Raw genomic sequence first — 23,772 nt, 5'->3', positions numbered from 1 at the left:
GACAACCATGGGGTTGTCCCAATATGTCACCACTGGACCTTGTTTTCTCAACTGGGCAGGAAGAGGGTGCTCTGAACGAGGGGGATATTGACACCAGTCCCTTGTCGTGGTCAGATTGCTTCCTGTTGAGATTTAGGCTTTCAGCACCTTTCCTCCTTGGCAGAGATGGAGGACCTATTAGCATGGTCTCCCCTGAGAGGCTGATGGCTTCAATGAGTTTCCAGGAGACTCTGGGAGATTCTCTGGCTGAAATTACCAGTGCTCCTGTCAAAGCCTGAATGACCTCTGGAACATCTGAATGGCTCGGGTCATTGATACGATCGCCCTAGAGTGCCCACTCCCCCTTTGTGGAGCCCACTTGACTCCCTGATATATCCCTCAAATGTAATAACTTGGCTTATTTTAGCACCAGCAAATCCAATGTGAGCTGGGTGGAGTGGGGAGAACCTGCCTGTCACTTATCAACACTAAGAGGATGCTTTTTATATATATATAATAAGTTAATCAATTAATCACCGATTAAATATGTATGAAGGAACTTAAGTGCTGATGGCACCATTCAACCATCCATGCATGTCTCTTTATTCTGCTGGGCTGTTAGAGAGTCTTCTGAAAATCATATCGAACTTCCATTTCCTTCTTTCCAGAACTATTGATTAGCAAGATGTTATTTTTATTGAACCAACTTGGCGGTTTAATGATGACACTGCGGAGTTCCGCTGAGCATTTTGCCTGGAAGTTGGAAAACTATGAAAAAGATGGCCTGTCAAGAACCAAGATGCACAGTCAGCCAACCCCAACCTGGTGCCCTCCAATTGTTATGGCCTTCCACATCCACCAAGCATAGCCAGTTAGCAATGTGGAAGCGACCCCCACCCATCATATCCTCACAATTTAAAAGGCCACAGATTGTTTAATAAGCCTGGGAGAAGGGATTTTTTTGCCTGGCGCCTAAAGATATGTAACGAAGGCGCCAGATGAACCTCCCTGGGGAGAGCATCCCACAAGCAGAAAATAACAACAACATGGGAACACAGCCAGAAGTTTTAGAGTAAAAGGGCGAAAGCCACGCAGAGCAAATTTCACTTATCCAGAGGCATCTCTTATCTGGACATGGCTTCTAACCTGAAGTGTTCTCTCTCCCCCCCCCCACCCCCTCGCCACCCCACAGTCTCTTTTTCAAAAGGTCAGGTTCATGCTTCTGATTAAATATTAGCAAGGAAGAAGCAACATCAGCAGAGCTGTGAACTCTGAGAGAAAGAGTGAAAAACGCGACATTAGTGGGCAAGATGAAGCTGTAACAAATAGGCTTACTGCAGGAGGAAAATCCTACAGTGAACATTAAGGCACCATGAAGCAGAACAAACCACTTCAAGTGTGACTCGGAGAGAGAATAGGCTTTGTCCAAAAGGGGCCTCTCCCACACCTTTGCATGCAAGAGAGAGGGAGAGCAGTCAAAGTGAGGAGAAAGAGGTTGTGGGGAAGTATCATTTCGTGTGTCCTGTTAGCACCTGACCCCTTTCAGTGAAGTGAACTTTGTTAAATTAGAGTAAGGATGGTCTGCAGCCAAAGGGCAACCAAAATGGCCGAGGGGATGAATCACCTCCCCCATGAGGAAAGATTGCAGCATTTGGGGTTTTTAGTTTAAAGAAAAGGTGAAGAAGAGGCAACATGGCAGAAGTTTATAAAATTATACGTGAATAGAGAAATGTTTTTCTCCCTGTCTCATAATGCTGTAACTTGGGGACGTCCAATGAAGATGAACACTGGAAGATTCAAAACTGATAAAAGAGAGTTCTCTATGCAGTATACATGGTTAAACTGTGGAACTCATCTCCACAGGAGGCAGTGATGGCCACCGACCTAGAGGATTAGGCAAATTCATAGCCACAATGGCTATGCTGACTCCACTGTCAGAGGCATTATGCCTCTGAGTAACAGTTGCTGGAAACCATAGGCAAAAATAAAAATAAAAAGCCATGGCTTGTTTGCTTGCCTGTGAGATGACACGTTGCTTGTTGAACTAAACCATGGTTAAGGTTATGTATGTGCACAGTCAAAGCCAAATCAAATGCAGCCACCAAGAAGACCCACCATTCAATGCTATGGGCCTTACTTCACCCTCAAGATGCATGCCAGTTTAGCCATGGGACTTTCTTCCTAAAATATCTGTGGTTAAATAAAGCAGAGTTTACTGAATGCTTCTAAATGTCTTTCTGAAGTGACTTGAGCTTGATAGTGATACTGATACAACTCAATGGGAAATGAAGACTGGGGTGGCTTACCTGCCACAGATGCAGGTGTAGGAAGTGTGTCGCATGCCGCCGCGTTTGTAGCAGTAGTGCTGAAACAGGCTGCAAAACAAAGGAGACAGAAGTTAATCAATTGTTGAGGACCAAGCAAAAAATGCAACAAACAATGCAACGTTGAAAGAACCAGGACTTATTTGTTCTCTGCTGTCCGGTTCAGACATCAACTCATCATCCCATCTCCATTTTGAGCTCGCTAGGTGCCTGAAGAAAATGGTAGAGAAACAACTAGAAGAGGAATAGCAAAGAAAGTCTATTTAAGCTCCAGCGGGAGCAAATCCACCCCCTAACCTTCTAAGTTTACCTGTCACTGGAGCTAAACATTTAACAATTCAAGAGATGACCAAAAGCCGACTGTTCCCCACCCCCCACCGCCAGGTTGTTGCTTTGGAAAGTAAGAAGCTCCCTCCCTCTCCCTCTTTTTGTTCCCAAACCCTGAAGTTTCTTTGACGACAGGTGAGAGTGGGAGGAAAGGGGAAGTTGCAAGAGTCCATTGCAGGAAGCAATCTCTCTCTCAAAAGACTTCCTGAAGCAAAGAACTGCCCGTCTCTTCACGTGACGATAAAGGCATCCTGCAGGAGGAGCTCTTCCGCCTTCCCAAGAGCTCCAGCATCCCCTAGGACATGATGGATGCTCTGCCATCAGGCAAGGACAGATGCACCCAAAGTACAATTAATATAGGATTAACTGCTTTAAGAGTCAAGCACATATTAGAGCCCCTTTCAGTCTTGGTGAAATATACTCTAATTACAATCCAATTCCCTTTTAATACTGAAAGGATTGGGGGGAGGGGGGAAGACCTCATTTGTTGTAATATTAAAATCATTTCATTAACAAGGAGTGATAATGGAACCCATTCAGATTTCAGAGACGTTCGCAAGTCTTTGGCAGCTGCTGCGACAAATGCAAGCTATTAGACGGACATTTAAGATATTGCTTTAGCTACACACCCGGTTAGATATATCTAACCGCTTAATGAGACATTAGGATGGACAGTCCCAACACTATTATGCACATATCAAGGAGATGAATGTGCCACATTTCACAGGTTGCTGAACCTCACAAACGTTTTTTGGGGAAACCTGACAGGCATCTGCCCAGGATGTTATAGGCAAAGCATGCTGTGCTTCTAGATGAACTTTCTGTTACAGGATCATAGCCATGAACAGCCGGGTCCAAAAGGAGCACTGCTAAGATATCATTAATCGACAAAACTCTGCAATAGGAATGAAAAGAAAATGGAAACGCCACCAGCATGAAAACAGGAACCGGAAGCTACTAGATACCTTATTAATATTAATAACATCCATAATTAAAAAGTAGTAGTGCTTCCGACATGTCTCCTTAGCAACACAAAGGAAGAAAAGTTCACCCTGGCTATATCTGATCAATAGCCAATGTGTGCTGAGGGTGACACCCCTTAATACAGGAAGGTTATATTGATTAACTTAAAAGGAGGGTCCGATTTTATACAGGCTCTGCCTACGATTCCTAATCATTTCCTTGGAAGAGGCAGGAGTTAGGAAAATGAAAGCATTTCATAAGTCTACTGGAGACATGGATTCCAAAAATAATAGTAGTAATAATAATAATAAATCAAAGGAAGTTATCATGGTGAGTAGCCTGGCTCGGATAGTGTGCTACAAATGGAAACAGCTAGCTAAATTTAGAGCCCAGATCTTAAGAAAACTCTAGAGATCAATTTGGAGCAAGCGTGTCAACAAGTTAAGCTCTTAACAAGCATTTGGGTCGACAGTGCAATGCTTCAAAAGTGCGAGGCGCAACAAAGCTTTGGTACGTCATCCACAATGTTCTGAGGGACTGGGATGTTCTGAAGTATTTTAGAAGCATGTTAAAATTAAAGGCATCTTACAGCACAAGGAACACTTGGCAACCTTGAACTTAAAAATATTAAAATCTGAATTATTTTTCCTGGTATTCTCATGGTGAACCAGCTCTGAAGACACAAGCTATGATAGCCATAGTATGATGAGGAGACTTAATGTATTTGCTTCTGAACAGCACACTTACAAGCACCCTCTTTTGTGGCCCAGTCTAATGTCCTTGGATGGTAAGAATATTTGTTTGATGGTCGTTCTCCCGCCTCATGTGAAAATCCTGTCCCTCTTACACCCTTGGAGGTCACCATGACCTTTATTTGGGTGTTATAGAAGCGTAGGTGTTCCAGTTGTGAGGAGTGGGGCATGCAGATGAGCCTGCTGGCTGTTCACCTCCATCACCATCACCCTCTGGGAGTTGAAATGCAACTGCCTGGAGCAGAGAAATCTCTTGTACTTCTGTGATGTCAAACCATGGAAAACTGGGGAGCAGTGAGGGAGCTCACAAGAGCAGAGGTTGGCTCCTCATGTCACACAGTTACTCTCCAACTTGCGGAGCATGAAGCCAGCACACTCATCCCAGTAAGCACCCCTCAGACGTGCACTTTCCACATCTCAGTAGGGCTCACATTACAGCATTTGGTCCTGCACTGATGTTAACAGCAGCCACTGTTCTGATATATCCAGGGCTGACATGACAGTGCCCAACCTCAACTACAAGCTTGAACATGAATCCAACCATGGCTAGAATAAGCTGGATGCAGATTTAAGGCAACTCTCAAAGAGGAAGAGAGGAGGATTTACACATGATAGAAAAACATGAGGGGGTGAAGGACTCAGCCACATGTTCCGAATGGCCCAGTTCATGAGTAACACTAAGCCATGGTTTGTTTTGCCTAAGTGTGGCTTTTCTTAACTTTTGAACCCAGCCAAGCAGACTAACCATGGTTTCTTGTTAGCTTGTAAACCATGGCTTGCTTTAACTATGGTTTGGCATTATGTCCAAACCCAACAGCCTTGCTTAACATGGTTTGTTTGACCAGCCCAAGCAATCCCCAAGCCAAGGAGGCCTGAGTGGCTGGGAGACAAACCACAAACTACAAACCACGGCTTAGCCAATGTCCCATCCACAATTTTATGTCTGTACTGGCCTACATGAAAGATGGTTAGCAATTATAGGGAAACTGTAGTTAAAGAAGGGATGGGGCATAAACCTTCAAACCCAAGCAATAGAAACCAGTGCAATTTCCCCTTCTTTTCTACAAAACACACAGAAACTAGAGAGACATTCTCTGAGAGACAAAGCTTAATTGGAAAACGGACAGGTGCCACAGGGGGGTGGGGGAAGAATGGCAGCTCGGAGTTAATAAATTAAAAGGAAAACAAAACACATCCCAGGGACATCTATCAAGGGTGATTTACGGACAACAAAATCAACAGATCGTTTAAGCTTAAGAGAGGGGAGAGGTGGGTGAGGCATAATTGGCATTTTAATTGTTTAAGAAGATTGTAAATCATCTTCTCTAGTCAAACAGCAAGATCCCCCAATACCACAGATAGCATCACTTGATGGATCCTTCTATCAGTTCAGCCCTTGCCAACTTGGTTCCTTCCATATGTTTTGGCTGATGGGGGCTGTATTCCAAAACAGCTGGAGGTCACTTAAGTTGCCAAAGGCTGCAGTGACATTCTCTCATCCATCCAGGTGGGTATATTCCAAACTAGAGTGTTTAGTAAAGTGGGTGTACTGTCTGCCAATGTGTGGGGTGCTAAAATAAGCCACAGCAGGAGTGTGTCTCCAAATATAATGAATCATAGAATCATAGAGTTGGAAGAGACCACAAGGGCCATCGAGTCCAACCCCCTGCCAAGCAGGAAACACCATCAGCATAATGGTCACCTTGTTGGCTTGCATGAAAAGCTGGGTTTAGGGGGCATCGCTTCCCCGCAAAAAAATCACAGATAGGTGAGTAAACAAGTGCATTGTCCACATACTGGCACAGAATATGAGCAGAAGACAGTAGAAAACAGGTTGGCATTTAAGCGGAAGGTAAGCTGGCATCCTTGCTACTGTGGGTGGAAATTGGTCTTGGACGTACCCTCCAAATGCACAGCTAATAATTATATAAACTGCAAGGAAGAACGTCCTGTCTTGGTTTAAGCAGGGGTAGCTTACGGGTTTCATAATGGTAAGTGTGTCAGACTAAGACCTGGGAGACAAGGGTTCAAATCTCTACTTAGCCATGAAGCTGCTCTCTGGGTGACTTTGGGCCAGTCACTGTCTCTCAGCCTAACCACCTCACAGGGTTGTTGTGAGGATTAAATGAGGAGGAGAACCATGTTGGGTAACTGTGGCTTAAACGATCACTGGGAGTCAGAAATCTACTTCTGAGGAAGAAGACCTATGATCCTTTAAGGTGCGAGGCAGAATCGGCTCTTTGAGGACGTGGTTCATCTGAGTCCCTTCCCCCACCCCCACAACATTTTTTCCATAGGTTTCTGCTTGTTATATAGCAATGACACAGAACCACAAGTACTATGAAATAAGATTGAGACCACACCAAAAGGTCTTAAGGCCCACAGCTCTGCTTCTTCATTAGTTTTTAAATACTGTAATTTTGGATCTCAATTGGCATATTTTATACTGATTTTTTTTGTTTATTCATAACTATTTATTAACATGTAATTAATGAGGTCTAAATCCTTTGATGACAGAATGATTAAATTGTATGTTAACTAATCCTTCTTTTAATTATGATGCTGCCAGGAACCCATTTGTGGATATATATATAAAGGAGACATTTATAGGCATCCATTCTTTAAATAAGCAGTATGTTAAGCCAATAATTAGAAGAAATAGTGATTTCAATTATATTTTAATTACTGTTACACATAAAACATGCCTTAATAGATGTAGCATAATACATACTCTCCCTTTATGAATCACTAGTAATTCCTTTTGGGGTGTGATCCAAATAAAGGCATTTTAATACCCATATGCACTGATACAGACGAATGCAGTGAATATTGTCAGCTTCGCCTGCTGCAATGAATAAAAGATACTTAATCCTCAAACGAAGCTGCTTCTCAAAGCAAGCCATTCTCTTACAACACTAGAACCCAGAGCCATTCATTGGAGCTGAATGTTGGAAAATGCAGGAAAGACAAAATAAAGCACTTTTCTTCATGCAGCACATACCATATTTTTCGCTCCATAGGGCGCACCGGCCCACAGGGCGCACCTAGGTTTTTTTTTTGGGGGGACAAAGAAAATTCCCCCCCCAGGCGCGGGGCTGGGGTGGGGGAAGCCCAAGCTTCCCCCGACCCCAGCCCCCAGAACAGGCTGCTATCCGCAAGCCTAGGGAGCCCGCGGGAAGTCACGCCGGTCTCCCCAGGCTTGCGGATATCTGCCCGAAGGTTTCGGGATGCAGGCATCTCTCTTCGGGATGCAGGCAACTCCGCAAACCAGGTCGGGGAATAGCGGGATGGCGGCGCTCCGTCTCCCCGCTGTCCCCCGAGCTTGTGGGGCTGCCAGATATCTGCACGAAGCTCCAGGCCTGATATCTGCACAGCGTGCCCCAGGCTTTGGGATGTATGCTGCTATCCGCAAGCCTTAGGAGCTCGACGGGAATTCCCGCGGAGCTCCCAAGGCTTGCAGATAGCTTCCTGAAGCCTGGAGAGCGAGAGGGGTCCGTGCGCACTGACCCCTCTCGCTCTCCAGGCTTCAGCGAAAGTCTGCATTCGCCTCATAGGACACACACACATTTCCCTTTCATTTTTGGAGGGGAAAAAGTGTGTCCTATAGGGCGAAAAATACGGTAGTTAAACTATGAGATTCACTCCCATGTGGAGGAACAGTTTGCAAACCTGCTTGAAATCCTGATTTTAAGCCCTGGTTTAAAATTAACCATGGCTAGGTTCAGTGCAGATAGGAAGCTGCCTTGTCCCAAGTCAGACTTTTATGTATTTATTTCATAAAGATTCATATGCCACTTGATTGTAGAAAAAAAACAACCTCAAAGACGCCTGGTCTATCTGGCTCAGTACTATCTATTCGAAAGGTAGCCACTGTTGGACTACAACTCCCATCATATTTGACCACTGGCCACGCTGGCTGGGGCTGATGGGAGTTGTAGTCCAACACCATCTGGACGGCACCACATTGGCTACCCTTGTTATGCTGTCCGGCAGCAGCGCTCCATGGTTTCAGACAGCGATCTTTTCCAGCCCTGCATGGAGATGCATGCAAAGGAGGTGCCTCGAGCTACAGGTCCATCTCTAATGCAACACTCTAATACCATAGTGAATGCTGCAAAAGGAGCAGATTTGGGAGTGTGTGCACACACAGGAGACAGGGGAGCATGAAAGAGTGTGTAGCCTTGCATGAGCCATGTGGTATGCCCACTTTCTAAACCACACCCTGGAGACTGGGAAATCTTGATGTCTGCATTAGTCTAGGGGAAAAGGGCAGAAAGTGCAAACTTTTTTTTTTTTTTTGGCAACGTGCAGCCACAGTTCAAAACAGCACTTGGAGGGGGCAGTTTAGTTTGCCAAGCAGAATCCCCCAGACTTAATCTCTCTCTCTTTTGACCTCCTGCACATAATATGATGCGCATTCATGCCATGTGACAGTCTCATGCTCAGGTGAACACTGTGCGGAAGTGCCACATCACCACTGTCCTTACGGTTAGGGCTATCCCAAAATCAGGGGACCTCAGAAGTCCACTGCTTAAGGACTGAGCCTGTCTGGGCATCTGCCTTGAGTAAAATGCCAAACAGGAATGGGTACAACCTTTTCCTATTCACCGACATTGCACTGTGGGGCAGGGAAATATGCCAGATCAGACCAGGGCTTCATCTAGTCCAGCATCTAGTTTCTAACAGCACCTAGGAAATGGGCACCCCCAGAATATTTTGAGGTTGCATGTACAGTGGTACCTTTGGTTAGGTACTTAATTCGTTCCGGAGGTCCGTTCTTAACCTGAAACTGTTTTTAACCTGAAGCACCACTTTAGCTAATGGGGCCTCCTGCTGCCGCCGCGCTGCCAGAGCACGATTTCTGTTCTCATCCTGAAGAAAAGTTCTTAACCTGAGGTACTATTTCTGGGTTAAAGGAGTCTGTAACCTGAAGCGTCTGTAACCCGAGGTACCACTGTATATGTACCATCTTGCCCATTTCTTAAGATCAGTGGGATGTCCCACCCAGGGTGGAGGCACGACCCACGGTGGCATATCCAGCTGTGTTGGAGCACACCCACTGAAATGAAGAGGCCCAAGTTAGCCATGCCCATTTCAATAGGCCTGTTCTTAGTACTGTCTTAGTTGGATACTACCCAGGTTTTCTTCACTGGCTGCCCCAACAAGGTCATGTACCCCATGAAGTCAGGTTCCCCTCCCTCCCTCCCTCCCTCCTTCCTCTGGCTATCTTTCGCTGACTAGTGAAGACATTTTTATTCTGGCACAGGGCGGGGGGGGGGGAGCTAAAACTTCTGGATGCACATATTAAAATGCATAGCAAACTGACAGAGTAAGATTTATACTGTATATATTTCACATCAGTCTGTGTCAATGGCAAGTTATCTGATGCATGCATGTTACTCTGGTTAACTCTATAGACTTTGGGTAATTGGCCTGTAGGCAGCGTACACACAATAAAACTGAATTATTCTTGCAGGCTTTTGCCCTTGTTTCCTTAAAGGCTGTGTATGATTTGTGGCTTCTGGCTGTACTGTATTTTTACAAAATGTATTAAGAACATTAAGAGCACAGGAACCAACTTCCCACCACCACTCACATAAATCCTTACCACCACCACCACCTTAAAGACTATTTCAAGGATTGCCAACTTGGAGCCCAGCAGTACCTCCTATGGTGCCTGCAAAAAGGTCTCAGTAAATATCCCCTCAAAAATAAACAAGACTGGAGGAAGCATGCCCACCCATTTGGGGCTCCTGTCACCTTTTCTGCTTTTTCAGACGCACCGCCATTTTGTGTTATATCCACCCCACAGCAGGCATTTATGACACACACCCCAGAGCTGACATTTAGTGACTGATGGTGCTCACAGGACTTTCTCAAAACTCCAAATGTACCCGCTAGTCCTCAAAACACTGGTGATCCCTGGACTCCTTCAACAATGGGAAAGAGAGAGAAATGGAAAGTGGAAGAAGACAGAGTGCAAGAGAGAGAAAAGGTGAGCAGGGCTGTTCCATTGACAGCCTTTGCACATCCCTCACCTGTCACCTGGAGGCAGCTGTTGCACCAGGCTACCTGGGCTGCCTCCATCCCAGCTGGCCATGATCAAACTCCCCACCCACCCCACCCTCAATTTTGCTTTCCCCTCTAACTCCTCTTTTACTTTTGTGTTGTGTCTTTTAGACTGCAAGCCTGCGGGCGGGGACTGACTTACAGCTGCTCTGGGAATCTTTTCGGCTAAAGAGCGGGGCGAAAATGCTCTAAATAAAACAAGATGAACGAAGGAGCTATGAGAGGCATCAATGAGATGGCAATACAATGTGGAGAAACAAAAGAATAATCTGGCGCTGCACCATCTGTCCGATGGAACAAAACACTTCTCTGCTTCTCCCCCCATTCTGTCATCTCTGCCGCTATCAGAATTATTGATGGAATATTTAACTTATCCATTCAGTTTCCAAAACAGAACTCTTTCCCAATAAAAGTAATGCCAAGAATGGAAGCCTCTGAGACTTCTTTTTTCCTTCTTCCCAGAGTAATAATGTTCATTTTAACCTTGATGGGGGACTTAACTAATTTATGAGGTAATTTCAGTAATAACCATACATTAATTTTACATCTCCTTTTCTCCTGTTTGGATAGGTTTGGGCCACTAGGAATTATGTAAAGACAGACAATAGGCTGCTAGGGATTTCAAGTGAGTAATGCACTGTGTTTAAAACCTTTCAATCAAATTAATAATGCGCAGAGCTATCCACTGTGTAATTGCTTCTAATATATTCAGATTCAGAAGTCAGCATTAATAGACTATATAGATGGTATTTTTCCTGCAGGAAATTATACTGGTTTAATTTCACATTCTCACTATAAATCCCAGGCCAACATGGTCCCTCTGCAACCTCTGGGTCACAATCAAAAATCAGCATTTCATGAGCACAGTCCTAATAATAATTTTATAATGCCATTCTCGACAAGAGTGGAGATATGGGATTCTGAGATTATGAGGGCAGAAAAAGTTGAATAGTGAAGTGGGGACAGAAATGGGCCTTCTGAGGTGAGAGAAACAGTTTAGAAGCAAGTGCTATAGAGCTTAAGATATACAGTGTGGATGAGAGGGAAAGGGTTTGCATATCTCTGTTCAGGAATGGAGTTCATTGAATGACCTACTTTGTAGGGTTGTTGTGCATGGAGGAAAAGAGAAAATTATCCCCCACATAGTGCCTTGAAAGAAGGGTGGGATGCAATCAAGGAACTTTTGGGAGACAGGCGAGGTCTGCCTTCAGCCATCAGTTCAAAACACTGAACTGTAGGTAGGATTTTTATATACCTATTTGGTTAAGTGTAATAAAATGTTGGTATGTCTGAGTGAAAATTTCAAATATGAAACTACTCTAATTTCCAGTGATCAATTTGCACAGGTTTTGCAAATGACACCCTTAAGCAATCATCTAAGCCTATATCAAGGTTGATGGTGAATTTGCAAGTAAAGTATACAATTCAAGCATGTCAAATTTTTATTTTCTTCCCAGTTCGAACTTGTGGCTCAACCTCATTTGTTTATTAAAACATTCATAGACCACCATTCATTAAAATAGCACAGATAAAATCAATACAACAAAACAGTTGAATGCTAAAAAAACCCACAAATACTAGAGATAGCCAGAATTTCCAAGAGAGCTGGTACTAAACATAAGAGATCTGTATTATTTTTAAAAAAAGAATCTGGACAAAAGTCCCTCCTTAAAGACTCACTTTTTGTTTTTATTTTCTCACAACAATGCACATTTCCAAATGCATGAACACAAGGGCCCGCACAATTCTGCTCATGCATAATCCATCCTTTAAATATTATACATTACTACTATGGGTATTTTTGGTTTCCTGGGACAGCCCAACACTCTTGATAAATTATAGTTATTAAATGTATTTCTAAATGCTGCCAGCACCAGCATGGCTACTTATATTACACTGCAGTTCCAGTGTCAAGATTTTACTGCAATCAGTGATTTGAGACTTGACAAGATGAAACTGGAACTTGTATGCCTATAGCATAAAATTGTACGAGTCATCCCTTGCACTGTACTTGATAAAGTGTCAGAAGAGATTTTCGTAGGTTGCCTTACTATCCTTCAGTTGTTTCAATGCATTTGGGGAAAAAGAAAGAAGAAAGCTTCCATCACCAGTACAGAAGAGTTGGCCAACTATGGCTGTTTAAACCATTCTGGACTCTTCCAGTTCTCAAAGTTGATGTTGCACCGCCAGACCCAAGAAGTCTCTATATTAAGGTATCTGCCACATATCCTAATCAGGCCTTCATCCCCAACAAGACCATAGGAGATGTTCTGGAAACAGTGGGGGCTTCTCTGTGCTGACATGTATTTTAAACAAATACCTAAAAATAGACACATACAGTGTTCAAACAAGACCTATTTTGTACTTCAGCATCGTTCTGAAGTACTGAAAAGCATCCATTGAGCAGGTCCAACGAGTACGTTTTCAGGACAGCGTCTTCATGTTCAACCTGAAAAGGCAATCCCCTTATCCGCAGTTTGATCATTTGGGTGTCAACATTTCCCAAAAAGAAAGTAGCAAATTCTAATGGAGAGATGTTTCCATCATTTGAAAAGGAGACAACCATCCATATCCTGTCAAGGTTTAGTGTATCATGGGAGAAGAGGACCAATCTAGAAGGGACGTAACACCAACAAGACTATTGCAGGGTCCAGCTAGCTCTGATGTCACTAAGAATGTCACCTCCCAGTTCTCTCCAGTCATGAAGAAAAGCAAATATCCTTCAACTCACTTAAGGATATACTTCAACTATGGTGTTTAGCAGTGGGTAACCTTTTCCCCATTGAGGGATGGATTCCCTTGGAGGGCTGCAGGTAAAGGTGGATGAGGCTAGGAATGGAAGAGGATGGAGCCAAACTACTCTCTGTTTCCATCTTACACAAGCACATGTCCGTCCACCCACATCTCATCTCCCTTTTCTCCCTCACTCTGCTTTTGTCTCTCCCAGGAAGAACTTGCCACCTTGTCCTTAAGAACATAAGAATAGTCTGTTGAATCAGGCTAGGGGCCCATCTAGTCCAGCATCCTGTTCTCACCGTGACCAACCAGATGCCTGTGGGAAACCCTCAAGCAGGACCCGAGAACAAGACCAGTCTCTACTCCCGTGGCCTCCAGCAGCAGATACTCAGAAGCATCGCTGCCACCAACTGTGGTGGCAGAACACAGCCATCATGGCTGGTGGCTGCCTCCTGTGGGAGCATGTTCAACTATGCACTGCATGAAGAAGTACCTTCTTGTATCTGTCTTCCTTCCCTTTCCCCGGAGGCCCAACCTTCAAATGCAGCAGCTATAATATATATTTTACATCAACATCTTAGAGGTTTTTCATGATTAAGAAGTATACAAATTTTGTTAAATGGATAAAATGGAAAAAGTGGCTCCCTTGTGCATGGGGAGTTTGGGAAGGCAGAGCAATGTGGCCAATGGGCATTGGGTGTTGTGAGGATCTCTTTCATTGCTGCCTTTAAGTAAGAGAAAGGAGCTGTGCACTTCTGGGTAAATAATAAATTACTGTTCCAGGAGTGGGAGAAAAGAAAGCACTTCAAGAACACAACTGGCCTGCGAGGTCCTCCAATCTCTCTGCCTACATCTTAGGAGCCCTGGACATACAGAATGAGTGAAAGGCTGCCCAGAGGATTACACCATTTGCCACAAATTACCTCTTTATGGAAGAATCAATTTTATAGTCTTCTGAATCTCAAACACTTGGTGCTTCAATACAATGGAATTACTCTTTGGAAAGCCAGACCCAAGACAGATGACTCTGGAGAGCTCACAGACAGGCCGAGGGAGCTGTCAGCCATTAAGACCATCACCTACGGAGAGCTCATGCATCATAGGGAAAAAGTTTGGCGATGGAAAAGATGCAATCAGTCATTAACACCAGGCAGCTCAGAATGACATCTGGACGGCCTTAATACGCAATTCATCTTTGAGCACTTAGCCCAAACTCAAAGCCAATGAATGTACAACAGAAGCAAACAAGTACATCATTATGGGAGTTAGAGCTATTGGCTTTCTGATTTTAGCACTTTCTTCTTTAGCAGTTTTGACTGGAACCCACATGGATACCTAGCTAACTACTCAGATCATTGTGAGGGGTGGGGAGACATATGAGTGATGATTTCCAACATATTTTTCAAGTACACCTATGAACCTTACAATGCAACAGGTCCAAATGGAAAACGCAATCTCTCAATTTTCTTCTTGTATGACTATCCCAACATAATTCTCCATGACATCTTATGCAAGTTGCCTATTCAGAAGTAAGCCTCACTGGTAGTGTCTAAACATGCTCCAAACTTGGGTGTTGCTGTTGGGATTCTTAGATTTCTAACAAATTTCTTAGTTGCTGGGATAATATATTCAGTCAACAAGAGCTAACTAGATCTAGATATGCACAGAGCCACCTCAGACTTGCAAATCAGAAGGCATGGCTTTCAAGCTACTTAAAGGTTATTTGCTGTAGTTCCTAATACTTAAAATAAATTTCAAAAGTTTTACTTGCTGATATGGAAAGTAAAATAGTACTATAGGCCTGCATTCTATGTAATAAGAATATTTGCTCTCAGAATGCTGAGAGAGTTTAGCCAGGAGCAGAAAAGACAGTTGAAAAACAGTCAGTAGGATTTTTGTTCAGGACCCTATATATTCTTCTCAGAGACTGTCCCACAAAGTTTCCAACAGTTGAGGGTGGGGGGTGGGTTTGCATATAACTTCTCTACTTCCCCACTCAATCCAATGGATGTAGTTTTAAGCATTCTTTACATGCAGTAAGTTTGTTTGGATTCTGAATAATTAAAAATAAATATGTTCTTTCATCAAGCCAAAGAGTTACACAAAGACTGCCAGGAGATGTGAATATACATATTTATAAATGCCTGTCACACCAGCTAGGAAAATCCACTTACCCTCACTAGATCTTATGATCTGATCAGAATTGCATATCTTCGTGTTCAGAGAAAAATATTATAATTAATATTTTAAAATGAGCTTAACATCACACTGTCTATTTTAAGTAAACAGTAATTATAATGTTTGCTAATCGAGTTTCCTGTGCAATAGCTCAAGTGGCAATTTGTCCCTGAGAAGTTACGGAAACAAAATTAGGAAAACAGAATTTCGGGGTGGGGGAAAAAGCAACAATGATTAGTTTGCACATTCTGCTAACCCAGCCAGCCTTCCTCCAAATCTTGATGGGCTCATTCTATCAATTGAAGCCAGCACAGCCAACACTCAGGAGAATGATGGCAGTTGGAGCCCCAATCATCTGGAGGGCACCACCTGTGGGGAAGGCTGACCTATAGCTTCCCAGGGAAGGGAGAGAAGGGGGAAACTAGCCCAGACCAGATTATGTACACACCACCATATACTTTGGCTCCAGTGTGCTCCCACTGGTGTTTGAAACAGAGGACAATGAAGCCATTAGCCACATTCCATCTTTATCCTGCAGCTTCTGTTTGATGCAATTTCCCTCAAACCAGCTTCCATCTAATTTGAAAACCGAAGCTGCGGTCAACCACATGGAAGTACACAGTGTGTACAGTTTGGACAGCCGTAACGCATGCGCAGGTGACAGCTTTGGCGAATTGTCATTTGGCCAGGGGTGGGACAATGTGACTTTAAGAGGACTTGGCGATTGTGAATTTAAAAAGGCCAAAGAACTGAAATCACTGGCTAGAGAAGAGCAACTGTGGTGAAGAGAAGAACTCACAGGAGATAGCCTTGGTGGGACCTTGCAAGCCAAAACTCAGTGGGGAGTTCCCGAGGGAGCGATGGAACTGCTGGACCAGAGAGAGAGCTTTGGCAAGGGTCCTGAATAGACACCTGTCTCTAATGGCAAGCAGACAGCTCAAAGATTTCATGCAGAGTCCTCAGCTCTTGGGTTGGCAAAATGGCTTAGGTATCTGGGCAATAGGTTTTGAATATATAGTTGTAGTGTATGTGAAATGCTGGACCAGAGGGAGAGCTTCAGCAGGGGTCCTGAATAGAAGCCGAAGTGCCTCCAGAGGCAAGTGGAGAACTGGATGGCTTCATGTATAGGACTCCTTGTTTGGCCTTGGTGAGAATTAACCAGGATGGAGGGTCACAGAGTAATCTGCAATGGGTCTTGGATAGAGGGAGGAACTGAACCTCTCAAAACTGCCCTTTTGAAAGCCAGCCGCCTGGTCTAGTAAACATCCTGATTTAAATCAATAGCAGCCTAATTTAAAGTATCCTTTAAAGCTAGCACAACTACTTGTTTTATTAAATTGATATTTCAAAATAACATACCTTTTGCTTTGCTTTGTTCACTTTGAAAAGCATTTTCTGCATGCTGAAATTACAGGCTTCTGGTGGGGGGGGGGCTGAGCTTTATGGCCGACTGGTAATATAAATAGATGGTGGAAAGGGTTGGGCAATAAATAAGTAAATAACAGTAGAGGTTTTTAAAAAACAAATTGGTGATAGTGTTGGTAGGTTAGCAATAGATGGGAATCCTCCAGGCTGGGATAATACAGAGGAAAAATCCTCCCCAAGGGGTTTTTGAAATATTTTTCCTTAATGTGGCATGCAACAGTTTTGGTGGTGGATAGGAAGCAGGGTATGCCATTGTGTTCCTTCTGCTGATTCCCATTTTCCTTTTCCTACTTGGGATGCTCACCCTTTCTATGCCAATTCCAGACATTCAGGGATTATGCGCCTTAACCAGTGACACCACAATATGCCAGTGCCACTGAAGAAAGCCAGTGCAGGGTGAAGACAATGCTTCCTGGACTGGTTATGTGGGACGATCCTAGCCAGACTAATCCACTGCTGCCTTCACTCTGAATTGGCAGACACCATCTTTCAATGCAATTCTCAAAAGGGGCAAAAGGGATTGTTGCTACTGCCACAAATGCATTCATAAAAATCTCCCCCTACCCTCTGGCTCTTTGGCTCAGCCCTAGCTTTGATCTCCCTGATTAGATGCAAAGAGTGCAAATGGATTTTCAGTCAGCAACTGTATAGAACGGCTATTATTAATAGCTGCTACAGTACCACGGCAGCAACCGGGGGGTGGGGGTGGAGTCGTCGTCCTTGATTTAGACTAGATTACGTGAAAACTAGCAGAGAGACCTTCCAATAACTTTTAAAAATTCAATTCTGAAGGCGAGCTTCTTTTGCTGTCACAACTGGTTAGGCACAATCACAAGACTGTTCGCTGCAAAATGACATATTTTGCTAAATGCATATGTAACACATATAGCTTTGCACAGGGAGAAATAGGTCAATTTTGCTATTTGCAATATAATCACTAGCAAGACACTCTGAAAAGGAGTGATTAGAGACTGCAACGGATTAAAAAAACAACAACCGTAAGAGGTCACAAACAAAAAAAGAGCTAAAATCCACAATGTATATTAATGTGCAACATCCTGGAGTCTCTTTCTCCCTTACCAACTTTCTCACTTTGCTATAACTGACTACGAAATAGCATTTTTACTAGGAACAAGCTTTGAGGAATTTAATACCTGTCATATCAATGCACATTATAGAAGGAGTGGGGAATCTTTTTCAACCTGTGGGACACCTTCCCTTCTGGCCAACCTTGCAAGGGGCACATGCCAGTGATGGGTGAAGCCAGAGGGTTTTGGGGTTTGCTTTTTTTTACCTTTGGACAGTAAGCTAGTTCCTACACATACCACCCATCCAGGCAAGCAAGCAAGCAAGAGGCATTATCAGGGTTGAAGGACACATCCCAGCCAGTCAAAAACACTCAAGGCAGGTGCAAAGCAGGGCTAGTGGAGGTGGGGAGGTGGCCTGGAAGGAGTCCCAAGGGCAGCTTCATTTGGTTGGCCCCTAGGCTTGAGGTATCCCCTCTCACATTAGAGAACCCAAAGAACAGATAAAGCCTGCCAGAGGGAAAGTAATAAATAGCAAGTCATGATGCATCGCATGAAAGTAGAGCAGGGTTGGAGAGAGGAAATGGCATAGATGATTACAAACACAGAAGCTTAGGGGTGAGGACTCCAAGGAGTTAAGTCAGAAGAGGTTGGTTTTGAGTTGAAGATGTACTAATCAAGCGAATTTCTGCAAAATTGCCTAAATTCACAAACTTTCAGTTGAATACGGGAGCTGAATTCCCTTCATGAAGGATTCAGATGTGCACACAAAAGGGATAACTATCCTTTCTATTCAAACAGCTAAAAGCTGCAAACGCCCAGGGCACCATTGGAGCAGGACACTGGGGCAGAAATCTAGAGCCCCACTGAGACAGATGAGCAGGAGGTGCCCAAAATGTGCAACAGGACTGGCTTGCTACGTTTTGAAACAACACACATTACTATCTAAAGAGCCTCCCACCCCAGGTAGAACTTTGGATAAACTGTATTGAGAGTCTTGTTTGGTCTGACTGGCAGGATATAAAGTTTAATAAAACGTAATAAAGCGATGACTGCCCTTTTTATTATGTGAAGTTGCAAGATATTGCCTGACCTCCGTAGGACTCACAGATAATCTTTAAATGCTTCCTTGATTAAAAAAGAAGTAGGAAGCGAATCCCACATCATCTGGGTTAAGACTGCAACCTTAATTTTACAAATCCATGATCCAAGCTCACCTGCATTGCGAACTCCCCAGCTTAGTGTTCATTCTGTCTCTGCACTTATTTGACATTCAGAGACTCCAAGATGAGAAGATCATCTCAGGCCTAGTCACTTGTGGCGTTTGCTCAGGCAAATCGGAGGAATATCCAAAGGCAATAGGTGTTACGAAAAAGGGGTATGCCCTCCAAGGCACCCATGGCAAGCTGCCCTCTCCCCCTTGGCATGTTACCACTTGCCCCACATCCTGATGTCATTACACATGTTTCCTGGCTCTTCCAAATGCATGCAGAAAATTTATTGGCCTTTTTCTAGTCAGATGGTCCTTATAACATTTGCCATTCCAGGCTTGAAAAGAAAAGATGGAGCTTTCTTTAAAACACAGGCAAGGGTGGGGCAGGGAAGTTTAGTAAAAATGTCTGCAGACTAGTAAGTTGCTGACTTATTTGCAAAGCTGTTCCCCTGAACACATAAGGTTTATATATTACCCCTGCCAAAGTTTGTGCCTTGCCACCATCTAGCTATTTCTAAATCATCTAACGTTCCCCCCTCTCTCTATATAAACGCCCAGGGAGGGAAAAAGAAATAAGTTGATTCTTGTGGATTTTTCCTGGTAACAAAGATGTTCCATCATTGCTTTCTCCACGTAAACACTCTAATATTCTGAACATTATTTTCACTTTAGGGATCTGAATTGGCTATTAACAGAGTAAACATCAGAACACCCAGCATTTCAAGGCTTTATAGCCCATGAATGGAATATTCCAAATTGCAAAATAATGACGGGGATCCTGGAAACTAACAAAACCCCAGCATTTTCCTTGGATAGAAAATCAGAGGGAAGGACAGAAGAAGCCACAGAAACACAGTCAAAGGCTCTCCTCTCACAAAAGTCTGTTTGCGAGAATAAAGATGTATTATGCAAATGCCACCTCTTCAGCATTCATGATATTCACACAAATTCACTCAGTACATACAGAACCCCTTTGTTGCCCACAACAAAATCAGTTCTACCTCAACCATAATTAATTATTGCAGTGCATGAATGCAAAATAAAAAAATAAAAAATAAAAATGCAAGGAAAAATAATGTTTGAGGCATTGCAAAGGATTTGAGAGGGCCAATGACTCACATGGAAAGCAAGGACAGGCTAGAGTGTGTGTGTGTGTGTGTGTGAGTCTGTTAAACACCTCTTCAGCTATTTACTGAAAAACCTATTTCTTTGGACTGGAAAACTGAAGATATCATGTACATGTTACTGAAAAACCAATCGCTTAAGAACAATGCTTGACAAAAATGGCCCACTTACTCTGTGGATGCTTACTCCTGAACAAGTGCTCTTTAGACAAAAACTGGCAATCATTTCCCATGGATGACGACAACTAAAGGAACAGATTGCACCATCCAGCCCTCTTATACGGAACATGAAGTAGCTTTCAGCTATAGAACAGCTCTATACGCCACAAAGCGAGACGGTTGCCTATTCCTCTAACCCACTGCATTGTGATTTGGGGGTCATCTTTTATGGATGCTGACCAGAGTGCCAGTGTTGTGCGGCGGATAGTGAGACCAGGGTTCAAACCCCCACTCAGCTATGAAGCTCACTGAGCAGCTGAGGCAAGACAGGGCAAACTCGTTTACACAACACATGAAAACAGCAGTGGAGGACCAGTGGCCCGAAGCCACACCCATCTGCCCATCGTCTGATGCCCTATGATAGGCATAGGCAAACTCGGCCCTCCAGATGTTTTGGGACTACAATTCCCATCATCCCTGAACACTGGTCCTGTTAGCTAGGGATGATGGGAGTTGTAGTCCCAAAACATCTGGAGGGCCGAGTTTGCCTATGCCTGCCCTATGAAGTCAGGTGTGGGACAGGGAAAGCCGCAGCTGCAAATAGCACCCGATTTGAGCCGCCAATGCTCCCTTGCGGCAGCGACAGCTTTACCTTTGAGGCTATTCAAATTTAGCAACTTAACCTGACAAGCTGCTTTCGTCAGGGAGAGGATACGTTGGGGAGCTCCTGATCCCTGATGAAAGCAACTCCACAGGGAAAGGCACCACATCAAAACCACATTCAAAAGGTTAAGCCTCAGCTGCAAAGGAACAATTGGGAGTGCGCATATTCAATCCCTTTGCAGCCATAGTTTTATCTTTCCTGGCATCCAGGACCATGTTTTCTGGCGAATCCGTGATGCTTTAGGGCAGGGTTTCCCAAACTTGGGTCTCTAAGCTAGGGATGATGGGAGTCATAGTCCAAAAACAGCTGGAGACCCAAGTTTGGGAAACCCTGCTTTAGGGATTTCCCTTAGAACCGTATTGACAAGATGCTGGGCAAAAAAGAGAGATGGGGGAGGGGCAGATCACTGCTGCGGCTCTCAACCCCACAGGGGCATGGAGTGGTGGCTGCATCTGACACGGTGGTGTAATATGTCAGGGTAGTTTCAGCCCATCCCATGGTTCATTCATTGGCCACCCAGCATGTTGCTGGGCAATCACTAATATAAATTGATAATCAGGGCTTATATTATATCCAGAGAGGCAACGACTGTTAGGAGGGAGGCTTGGAGATCAGAAGAGGAAGAAGAGAAGAGTTTGGATTTGATATCCCGCTTTATCTACCTGAAGGAGTCTCAAAGCGGCTAACCTTCTCCTTTCCCTTCCTCCCCCACAACAAACACTCTGTGAGGTGAGTGGGGCTGAGAGACTTCAGAGAAGTGTGACTAGCCCAAGTTCACCCAGCAGCTGCATGTGGAAGAGCGGAGACGCGAACCTGGTTCACCAGATTACGAGTCTACCACTCTTAACCACTACACCACACTGGCTCTTCCTACCAGCAAGACTTTAACTAGGGGTTGTTGTAGCATCCTCCTCTGTTCCAAGAAGAAAGGGGTCCAAACTAGAATATAGTTGGCCTTGAGATAAGCAGACGACAATTCAAAGCAGCCTGAGCAAAGGAGGAGGGTCAGGCATGCTCTGTGCTGAAAACATTCTGCATGTAGAAATGCTGAGTTCTGCAACATCTGGAATTCTGCAACCACATTAAAGCACATTTCCATAATGCAATCATTTTGCACATTTAGTTTGCTTCTTCTGCCAATCACCTTTTGGGCCAAAGTGCTACAACACAGAGCTGAAGCTCCAGAAATCTTACTTGTTTGCTGTCTGGCTTTGGAGATTTCACCATCCACACACTTTCAGACTATAAGAGCGAGAAAGATGTTCTTCAATAATTATACATACGCAGATGTTCTCAAGTCACTGAAAGAACACTGAACGCCTGTCCTTTTGCAACTGTGAGATTGGGGGAAATTCCTGAATGAACAGAGCTCTGTGAGCATTGGTGTTAATCTGCATTGAATGGGAAAGGCAGATAACTACTCAGCCACAGGGCCACACACCAGAATGCTGGCTGTTTGCAGTATGGTAGCGCTGCAGAGAGCTTGCTGGGGAGACCATGCAAAAAAAAGGACTCAAAAATAACTTAAACAAGGTTTTATAAGGTTTAATAAGAAAAACAAAAACTCCTTTTACACTAAATACATTAACAACCAAACCAGACCCAACCACCAACCCATCCCCCAGGGTAATGGGAGAGCTAGGTGCTGCTCCTTATATACTACACCCAAATGCTGACACACCTTAATCAAATACAACTCAGCAGCACCTGCTATGTTTCACAGCTGTAAAGCTGGGTCTCGTTATCTTGCTCTGGCCCTTGCTCTGGCCCCTTAAAGACATACACATCGGGTGGAACAATGATGAACCTTTACATTTAAAGAAACCATTCAACACAGAAAGCCAAAGCATGTGTGCATCATGTTGGATTGTCCGGTCAATATAACTAATGTGCTAGGCAAGTTGGGAGGATAAGCTCTGAGTGTCCAGTTGGAAACTCCGTATTCTGACTGAGCAAAAGGCAAAATCTCATTTCCTCTATTTGCTTGTGTGCTCTCTCCCCACCATGTGGAGCAAATATGCAGTCTTTATGAACGTCCTCCAGCAAACACTAGCATGTATGATACAGGCATTTCAATTGTCTCCAGCTGAACTCGCATCTGGGGCATCAAGGCTCTCAAGATCTACATCAGCAGGACCTATCGCTCACTTTCAAAACCCAGCCCTTAAATCCAAGACACCACCTCAGCAGAGCGCAACAGCTAATTGGGGAGCCATTGCCGTTCCCCTGGGAGGAATCCTTTCTCTTCAAAAGCAGACAGACAGATTGTAAAGCCAGCGCTGAAAATCAAAAGGAAGTCACTCCTCATTATCGGCTTAAGAATTTCTCCGGTTCTCAGCAGAGAAGCTATTTCACTGCCGCTTGATCTCAAAAGCCACCAGCAATGTCTTCAGGCACACGCGACGTAGCACAACAGCTAAGGCTCATTTTCTTTCTAGCTCCTAAAGCCAGATGAATTTACATCTGCAGCCCATTTGAAATAGTCATAATAACTGGGGGGTGGGGAGTGGGCACTGCCAAAAAAGGCAATTAATCAACCTGGGAACTGTCCCAGGTTCAAATGAGAGGAAAAATATGTAAAACCAGCTTGACACAACCCCTGAGTTAAAAACAACAACAACAACAACAGGGCGGGGGAAGCTGCTACTTGATCCCAGCATAAAATGCAGGGTAATAATATATGTGTGTTTGTGTGTGCAATTTTTGGAGACCGATAGGGAGTTATTGTGATGCGTCAGCCTGGATTTATCAATGGAAGCAAATCGGAACCAGTAGCACAATGCGGTTCTTTTTAAAAAAAAAAGAGAAATGAGATGCCTGTATGAAGAGAAATG

At 44.0% G+C, this 23,772-nt stretch overlaps 1 protein-coding gene across 1 annotated transcript in view; it reads right to left on the bottom strand.

Moving 5' to 3' along the window:
* The window catches only part of PEPD (peptidase D), a 123,515-nt gene that overhangs the window by 36,113 nt on the left and 63,630 nt on the right, over nucleotides 1–23,772 (bottom strand). The window contains exon 10 of the mRNA XM_083625248.1: nucleotides 2,286–2,354. Within this exon, the coding sequence (XP_083481374.1) occupies nucleotides 2,286–2,354 (69 nt within the window). The remainder of the gene's footprint in view (nucleotides 1–2,285; nucleotides 2,355–23,772) is intronic.

This window comes from Podarcis filfolensis (assembly GCF_964270895.1).
Source record: "Podarcis filfolensis genome assembly, chromosome: 8".
Lineage (NCBI taxonomy): Eukaryota > Metazoa > Chordata > Lepidosauria > Squamata > Lacertidae > Podarcis > Podarcis filfolensis.
Note: the sequence above shows the minus strand (reverse complement) of the source record. Positions and strands in the feature narration are given on the sequence as shown.